Source organism: Montipora capricornis, chromosome 6, assembly GCF_036669925.1.
Source record: "Montipora capricornis isolate CH-2021 chromosome 6, ASM3666992v2, whole genome shotgun sequence".
NCBI classification, from domain to species: Eukaryota; Metazoa; Cnidaria; class Anthozoa; order Scleractinia; family Acroporidae; genus Montipora; species Montipora capricornis.
In genome coordinates, this window is record NC_090888.1 from 59571777 (window position 1) to 59581776 (window position 10000).

At 40.5% G+C, this 10000-nt stretch overlaps 1 protein-coding gene across 1 annotated transcript in view; it reads left to right on the forward strand.

The window, feature by feature from the left end:
* Positions 1-4851: 4851 nt before the first annotated feature.
* Positions 4852-10000, forward strand: part of LOC138052698 (extracellular calcium-sensing receptor-like) — a 6495-nt gene continuing 1346 nt past the window's right edge. The window contains exon 1 of the mRNA XM_068899252.1: positions 4852-10000. This exon is cut by the window's right edge and continues 1346 nt beyond it. Within this exon, the coding sequence (XP_068755353.1) occupies positions 6425-9157 (2733 nt within the window). The 5' untranslated portion in view covers positions 4852-6424 and the 3' untranslated portion in view covers positions 9158-10000.

Below are 10000 nucleotides of genomic sequence, written 5' to 3' on the forward strand. Positions count from 1 at the left end.
CCACAGGCTTAACCCCATTGAGACCCTCAAACAACCACCAACTCGGTAGGCTTTTGTACATTATGCAGGCATTTTTTCGAGCATTTTATTGAGGCAAAAGCATTGAGCATTATTCGAGCGTTTTAGTGGCATTTTCCCGGGATTTTTTTTTTCGAGAAACCAAAAAAATATTATTTTTATAAGAGAAAATGAAGATTAAAACCCAAATTCACAAAAAAAAAAAAAAGAGGCAAATGCCACTCTGATAGAGCTGAGTGGAGACTGAGGACAAGTCAGCGGTTTTACATTTCAAGAGTCTAAGCAGCCATATTTGTTTTCTTTGTGACTCCTTGAGCCGTGGCTGTGACCCAGCTAGTGTGCACCCCGCGTTCGGTCTGTGTTGTCGATGTCAGATCAGTCAGCTAAAAAAGTAACAATCCTGACAAGGCGTACGTTTTTTTTAAGTGTTAACAGTTAACACCATGTTAAAAATGTTGAAATTAATTAAAAAACCGTTGGTATAATGAGCATTATCCCAGCATTTTAGTGACCTTTTTGGGGGAGAACGAGCATTTTAGTGGCAGAACTGGAGCATTAAGGTGGAGCATTTTAGTGGGGAAACAAAAGCATAATGTAAAAAAGCTTACAACTCGGCTGCCATGCTAGCTTGCGCGGCGCAAGGGCAGAACAACGACGAAACGAAACGATTTTTTCCGAGCCTGTACCAACCGCAGAAAATTTAAAATTTTTGCCAGTAATTGGAAAGTCGTTCGTTCGCCAGTCCTGCACTCGGATTTCGTTTTAGTATCGTCGAGTCACCAAGGAAAAATTACAGGACAAGCGTCCTCAAATCTCTTCTAGAGCAAACATTCCCTTTTTTTCTAATCACCTTATCGTATGAGTCTGAAATCACAAAACAAGGAACACGTTGATTATCGCTCGTCATCTGCGCACAATAAGTATTTTATCAAGCATGCCTGCGGGTCAAACATTTCCTTGTTGTCTTGAAGAAGAGTTTTTCTTTTATCCGAAAATACCATAAAAATAATACTTGTTCTCTGTTGAATCCAGAGAACGTCCCGATAAAAATAAATCCGGTTTTTTGCCGCGTCATTTTCGCGTGCATAGTAGATATTTCCGCGTGTTTTGGGGCAAACCACAGCAAAATTAAGCAATTGCGTTTGTCTTTGTTCCGTTTCAGTACAAGCGGAATACAGTATGGACTGAACATCGTTCTATAATTTTTTAACAAGAAAACGGGAACAACAGGAAAAGACAAAAACCGAATGAGCTGGGCACTAACGTTGTCGTCTTTTGTCAAAAAAGGAAACAGGAAAAGATAAATATATTTTTTAAATTGTCGTTCTTGTTTCATTTTGAATGGAAATTTCAAAAGTATATATCTTTATTAAACGAACCGTGTACAACCTATCACCTCACCACAGCAGACAGACGTTTTGTCGAGGAAAACGACAAAATTTACTTAGAAACGGAAAATTCGTTTCACTTGGCACAGTTGTGTCCACACAGAAATGGGGTTTTCAACTGTGTCGATGTGGTAAATTGGTCACTCCCCGAAAAGCAATTTGAAAGCTGACATTTTGAGCGTTAGCCTCGCCTTTGTGAGCGTTGGCCTTAGACGGAGCTAAGGACGACCGCTCGAAATGTCACCTCTCAAATTATTTTACGTTAGTGAATTTAGCACATCAACTCAGTACATCAGTTGATAAACCCATTTTATGATGAAATATATATTTTTAAAAAAAATTTAGTTTCTAAAGAAACTGTGGTGCTGCGTCGGTGGGAGATTGAAACAGAAATTTATTTTATCAAACGAGTTGATAAAAGTTGAATAACCACCGTGAAAGATTTGGAAAGGTGACGTTTCGAGCGTCAGTTTCTTTAGAAACTAAAATTCTGTTTATGATGAAATATAATTCCTCTCGACTAAATTTACATTTTTATTGCACAATTTGACATTCTCATGGTTTGTTTTTTTATAACTTTCATTATCTTGTTTCGGTGTTGTCGGTGACCACTTTTACCGGCGCCAATTCGAACACAAATAAAACAAGTTGTTTTTTAATCTGCGGCATTTCATCAATATCTATATACAGGGTCGGTCAGGGTTTTTGGGTATACGGTATACAGGGGCTACAGGGGCTTTTTCAATCGGGTGTAGGGAATATTGCAGCTTAAATAAGGGTATTCGGTATATCACTTTCTTTGAATTTCATGCAGGTATACAGTATACAATGCTTCCATTAATTTTGGGTATATTTGGATGAATTTTGGGTATTTTTGGGTATTTTGGCGAAATTTTTTCGGGTATACTGGCCGACCCTGTATATAATAAACAGAACATTACATGGCCGCTTGGGGATTCTAATTTTATCGCTGCTGTGCTCACTCGTGAGAGATAGTATCAGCACTCGAAGACAAAATCCTCTATTTCTGTATTCACTTCCCCACCGACCCCTCATCACAATGTCTTACGAAAGCGAAACCCGTTTATCCACACTTGTGTCCACTTGCGAAGCCAAATTAAAATTTGACAAAAAAGCGCTCTTTAAATATTGTGTTTTAATGACTCTCAACATCTTTTTATTAACATGGTATGATAATAGGGAAAGACAAAACACATACAAACATTCTTTTTCCGTAAAACTGACAACTCAGTGCAGCTGTCGGATTGTGATTCGTGTGCTGTTACATGTATGGAGAGCCATTTGTGCCAAAATTACAAATGGCCGGTGTAAATCTACAATTTTTAGTGCAGAATTACTAATCGTTGGTGTTAAAACCACAATCGCGTTAGTGCAGGATTACTAATCGTCGGTGTTAAACTGTGATCGTAACTGAAAAAATAGAAATCTTTGATGTTAAATTGCAATCGTAACCGCTGGGCAAAAATCGCCACCGTTAAAGTACAAAGAGTCACGATCAACTTCAATCGCAACTGTTAAGCCACAAATCTTTCCTGCTAGGTTTTCGTTTTTTTCGCTAGTGCTAATATCCATTGATTATCGACTAGCAATTTTAGCAACCAATCAAATCTCGAGAAAGAACTAGACGACTTGCTGATCAATCCGAATTACACAAAATGTAGGAAGAAATTTGGTCTTTTCTGGAAGCAATTGATTCTCTTTTGCAGCAATGTGCTGCTCACGAAGGAACGCAAGATGCTGGTTATGTTTTGCGAACCGTTCATAGCCTTCAAAATTGTATCATACAAGACATTGTTTACAACGAAACAATTACGGGGACCGAACGTCTGGAGAAATTCTCTTGTTGTGTCGATGGGAGCACAAATTATTTACCATGGAAGTAATGAACCTGGCACTGCCAACAGAAGCTCTTACACGGGAATGCATACGTTCTGGTAGTAAGGAAAAATCTTTCATTTTCATAAATCCTGATCATTACAGGTAGAGTTTTTAATTTCAGTCGGTCGTAGTATTGAGGAAATTGTGCAAACTTTGCTTATAAGTCGAAGAACTCTCTACACAAGATATCAGGAGTTCCAAATATGTAAAAAGAGGGCTAGGTACTCTCAATTGCCAGACTGTGATCTGGACGACGTAATGCGTCACTTAATCTCAAAGTATCCAACAAGTGGATTTTGAATGCTGTCAGGACATTTCCTCAGAATGGGTGTACGGGTTCCACTACAGAGATTAAAGGAGTCACTGTTGCGTGTTGATCCGATACACAGCTTTGTAAGACAACTTCATACTGTCGAAAGACGTACTTACCGTATGCCAAATGCTAATTCGCTTTGGCATATAGCCATATGGGTTGCATTGTTTCATACGGTGGAGAATGGTGGTTATACATGGCGGAATCGATGGTCACAAGCGTCTCATTGTTTACCTAAAATGCTCCAATAATAATCGCACAGCAACTGTTGGTTAGTGCTTCATTGAACCTACAGAGAGATTTGGATGGCCATCTCCTGTTAGGTCTGACAAAGCGGACGAAAATATCGATGTTGCATTAAACAGGGGCAGTCACATTGCTGACAGTTCCGATCCAGTCACAATCAACGTATTGAAAGACTCTGGAGAGATGTCTTCAGATGTATCTGTGCCCTGTAAATTGTATTTCATTCAAGAGAATAAACGCCAAAACTTTCAAAACATGTATGCCAAGTTTTGGGGGGGGGTGGGGGGGTGGTCTAACATTGTGGGCCTCGTGAAGTACTGAGAACTGATGGGCCAAAGTTACAAATTCGCGAGACATTTTTAAACAAGCCAAAGTTGATTCAGTAGAATAACACAGATATAAAAGTAGGTCTGGAGTGTTGTTTCTACTTCCCTATAATAATTCAGAGTTTTGAATAATGTTTGAAGATTTTAACTGGTTAATAACCCGTATAGGTATATTGTAATGTCCGTAAGGAAAAGTCAGTCTTTTTTCATTGCATGCATGAATTGGCTGTGATGGCTATTCTTCTTCTGCTGCTCTTTTAGTTCGTTAAGGCCACCATTTCAGCACTTATTATTATTTTCAAACTAATTTCATTATTAAGAAAAACATCTTGAAATAAGTGTAATGTCCGTAACAAGTTAGAATAAATATAAGCAATATAAAAATAGAACTACGTTTCGATGACTCCATGACATCATTATCGAGTTCGAAGTACATGATAGTATAGACCTCTTTAGCTTGTACATTTTGTTTTCCCATTTCAGACCACGTGATGTTCTCGAGGGAATTTTCCTTTTGTTTTTTCATAAGTTATGCGTACATATTCACGTGCATAGGACGACATTTGAAAGAAAGTTTTCCCTAGAGAAACATCACGTGGTCTGAAATGGGAAAACAAAATGTACAAGCTAAAGAGGTCTATTGATTGTATATATAGTAGTAGTAGTGTGAAAATATGTAAGGAATTGGAAAGGGTATTAAAGTATTCAATTGTTATGGAAAAAGTTTGGCGCGAATTGAATCCGATTAAACACGCAATCGGATTCAATATACAATCAATTCTGTCATGTACTTCGAACTCGATAATGATGACATGGAGTCATCGAAAGGTCGTTCTATTTTTATATTGCTTATATTTATTCTAAAGGGCTTCACCAAACCTTTTATCGTCCGTAACAATCCCTAACAAAAAGACAAATAGAAGACAGTTCTGATTCAGTTGTGGCAACACAAAATCTTGAAACAAGAGACTGAACTTTTGTGATCCAATTTTGGTGAACTTACAACTAGGGTAAATGTCTTTAATGAAGATACCTAAGATTTTTCTGGTTATTCTTTGTAGCTCAAGGTTCATGCTGCAAACCTCTACAATTTAGCAGCGGCCTGATTATCCGTAAACCATTTGACGTGAGACCCGTCGAGCACCGGGGCAAAAAATTGTAAAGATAATTCAATTACGTTCAGTCAGCCCTGCAACCTTTAACAGTCTTTCCACATTTTGTGGCATACATAGTCAGCATTTTATTAAAACCAATAACAGAACCGCAACCGATGGCGCTGGCAAGAGAATACACGAAAGAGAGGTTTTTCTCTGGTTCTCCGGTTTTCCCCCCTCCTCAAAAACCAACATTTGATTTGATTTGCGTTAATTTGTTGATTTCAGTTTCCATTGTCGCCAATTAGTGCTTCAGCGCTGGAAGAATTGAAGTTCCTCTATTTCCTTTCCAACTATGGCACTTACTAACGAAACAGTCTCTACTATATATATTGATCTTCTCAATATTGTTTTTCCAAAAATACAAATCCTCGTGGCAATACTCATCAAGATGAAACTCCGAATCCCACTGATCAGCACATAAGGTTGGCATGACTCAATGTGTAGTCATGATCCTAGCGATAACTTGGCCAGTAAACGACACGGAGATATATCCAGAAATGCACTCAATCGCAAAAATAACAAATACAACAACCATACCGATAATTAACACACCGGAAAAAAAAGTTATAGCAAAAATAACGAAAGCAACAAAATTAATGTATTACAAAAGTCCTTATCAGCACTTTAGATCGTTATCCGGTTGTTCATAAGCTTTCAAACGACAAGTATGGTTATCATCGCTCCATGACGCAATTCAAATTTTTTTAAACAGCAAAAAGACACCGTCAGTCCAATCCATTAGGTTATTTCAGACGCTCATTAACTCTGATTCAGAGCTAGGGCTTTTTTAAGGTTAAAAATTTTCCTTATTTGGATCTCGTGCATTTTCACACGCGTGGAGCATCGATCTTACATTTGTCAATATTTGTGTACGTGCACGACAAAAAGTTCAAAACTTCCGCAAGCAGCTTCACTTTCGAGAAGGAAACAAAAATGCAACCAGCCTCTGGTAAATCAGTGCTGTGCTCTCATTAATTTGTAGGCATCAAGCCATAATCTTACAAGGAGAAAATTAGCCGAGCTCTCCCCAAGGGGTTTCAAAAATTGGTAGTGGTGTTAACACAACTTCTAACGCTGATGATGTTGATATTTCGTGGTTTGGATAAATTCTACTCCGGACTTTTGCTACCAACGATTTTGAGCCTTGTTTGGCAACAGGTAGCATTAACAAGGGACACTGTCCCAGGACTAAAAATTAGCAAGTCAGGAGAAGTTGTCATCGGCGGACTGTTTCCCGTTCACGTACGTGGAGGATTTAGGTCGAAATATATGTCTTTGGCCGAAGCTATGATCTTTGCAATTGAACAAATCAACAACGACACAACCCTTTTGCCTAACGTTACGCTCGGATATGATATCTCGGATACAAACCTCATAAATCGTCGCGCTATGAACTCCACTTTGGATTACGTAAATGTTCACAAATTTGCATTCAGCAGTCCACAACTAAACGAGACGTGCAGCATTTTGCCTTCGGGTCAGCTGGCCCCGGTCGTTGCGGTTGTAGGAACTGGAACGTCGAGATCGTCGATTCTGGTGTCCAATTTGTTAGAAGTTGAGGATATACCACTTATCAGCTATGCCGCTACAAGCGACGAACTCAGTAGCAGTGCATATCCATCGTTTTTTCGCACCGTGCCCCCGGATCGCTTTCAATCCAAAGTGATGTCGGATATTGCCCGATATTTTAATTGGACTTACGTGGCTGCCATAGCCGCTGACGATGCCTACGGTAGATCGGGGATAGAATTCTTCCGCAAACATTCCAAACTCGAAAGAATCTGCATCGCTTACGACAATTTCTTCCCCATGAATGACGAGAAAATGGCCAAGATTCGAAAGATAATCGAGGAGCTTAAACTATTGGAAAATGTGGGCGTGATTATCTTGTATTGTGATAGCACCTCAGCCCTGAGTGTGCTAAGAGAAGCTTTAAAACAGGGCCTGAAAGGAAAAATATGGATTGCTAGTGAAGCCTGGGGAAATCACGACGCTGTTATCCATAAGAAAGAGCTTCGGCCAGTCCTTAAGGGAATGTTGGGGGTTGTTTTTACTGAACTTACAGTCCTTTCATATAAGCAATATCTGTTGTCACGCACATCCCTCTACAGGTCTAACCCTTGGTGGAGGGTATTTTGGGAAAACCAATATAATTGCAGTTTCACTGTTACTCCCTCCGGTAGCAAGAAGCGTTGCTCCGACAGCCTGAGAGTCACGGAGGACATTTTTGAAAAGAGCCTGTATGACAGTAAAACTACCTATGTTATCAACGCTGTGTACGCAATCGCACATGCGTTAGACGCCATTTTCAAGTGTAAATCCCCTCCAATGAGCCATTGCCCGCGAACGAGACCTTACGTTGACCCTAAAGATGTCTTGGAATATTTGAAGAAAGTCAACTTCACGACTGAAACGTCGAACGTCTTTTTTGATAAAAACGGCGACTCCCTAGCTACTTATAGTATCATAAACTACCGAGTGGATAAAGACACCGGAGGACGCGTAGAGACGGTAGGGAATTGGGAAGCACAGAGCCTCAACTTTAACTCAAGTGCCATTGTTTGGAACGACGGGGTAACGAGTAGAATCCCGCGATCGGTTTGCAGTGAAACGTGTAAGCCGGGATACCGACAGACGGAAGAGATAAACTGTTGTTGGCAATGCATCAAATGTTCTCAGGACACAGTTTCGAGCGTCTATGGGGCCATGAATTGCACTAAATGTCCCGTGGATCACATCTCAAACGAGGAACGCACAAAATGCATCACAGTACCCCTGGAGCGCATTCACTGGGACGACCCCGTAGGGATAATTATTACCTTTATTGCCTGCCTGGGTGTGCTCGTTACAGTACTTGTTGGTGGTGTGTTTATATGGAAAAACAACACACCAATTGTGAAAGCCTCCAATCGAGAACTCAGTTACCTATTTCTCTTTAGCATTGCCATGACCTATCTGTGGGCGCTGATAAACTTAGCAGAACCCAACGCTATCATCTGCCCAGTATCAGAAGCGTGGCTTTACATCTTTTATACCATTTCCGTCGTTGTCCTTGGGGTCAAGACAAAGCGTGTTGTGCATTTGTTTGAACATCGCGCTCCGCGATCTGCACTCACCAAAGCCGGTTTCATCGAGAAGCGCAAACATATTCTTATCATTGTCGGTATTGTGGGCTTGGATATTTTTGTTCTCATTATCTGGTTTCTTTTGGATCCTCCGCACCCAGAAATAGACAAATCCGTGAGAACATCTTACTATCTCGGATGTAAGATCACGTCTACGCTTGCGGGAAGCCTCTGCCGTTATCTGCTTGTTGCCATTTTGGTCACCATGTCGTTTGTCTGCGTTTACTTTGCGTTCAAATCCAGGAAACTTCCACACAATTTCAACGAAGGCAAATTCATTGCGTTTGCGCTCTATGTGCTGGTCATATCGTGGCTGACATTCTATCCAGTTGCTTTGACGATTCGCGGGAAATACACTGTTGTGGTGTCTGGCTCGTCTTCAATCATTTCGGCAACTGGTCTGCTTGTGTGCATCTTTGTGCCTAAGATGTACATCATCCTCTTGCATCCTGAGAAAAATACGGTGCTTTACATGAAGAGCCAAATTTCTAACCATACCTTCCGTCGGAGCCCTGTCGACGGAGAATACCGACAAAAGTTACATCCTTCGGAAAGCAGCTATTCCCAGCAAGGATCAGCGACATCCGCAACCAGTGACGTTGAGTTTTCCGAGGTACCAAGAATCCCAAAACTGTCACGCACCGGTGAAATTCAAGGCAGTAATAAGGTTATCACCTATTTATAATAGTTTAATTTACTCGATAGCAACCTTTCTTTAAAATAATAAGGGCGCTAGGTAAGACGACGAAATTGGTTCTCCATGCGCATGCCCTGGCTGGATTTGTCTTGGGTGTTTTCCGAATCCCGAGGCCCGAGTCCCGAACACAATTCCACCGCACTTAGCAAATAATAACTCAGACAGTCGACCCAGAAAGCGTATTAGCTTCAAGACTTATCGTGTTAAGTTGAAGGCTTTCTTATGTTTCTCCGTCTTCGGTGATTGTAACAATGTCAACCGTTTTACCCTAGGTCCGTTTCTCGAAATTCCCGCCGATAACATTTCGGGACCTAAAGGCTCTTTGTAAAACTGCCATCTGCCTGTTAAGAAAAAATGGTTATGAGAATTAACGACCTGAAACCTCTGCCTTTTTAATTGTAACAACCAAAAGTTTTGGAAGGTAGTTTCGAGAAACAGGTCCCTGGACGGAGGGAATGGGTTTCATGATGAACAAAAGACATAAAAGTTATATATTTCAACTGCGGAGAGAGTGATAACACTTGAAATGGTGATCGTTGTTATGAGCGCTACTTTAGCAGAAAGTAGCGCCATGAACCTATGACCTCTGTGGGTACAAGTGCTGTGCAAGGCTGAAATTTTCAAGCTTTTATTTGGCCGCTGCTAAAGTGGTATTCATAACAGCGATGACCATTGCAAGTGCTTGCAATGCCTTTCATTAAATTGCTATCGGAAAATGATCTCCGTCAGCAGTTTTCCTGTCACGAGGCGACGGTTTTCGTTTTTGTCGTTATCCTTGTAGCTTAAATTAAGGTTATAACGACTTGGGAAGCGCTTTCTTGAAGGGTTTTT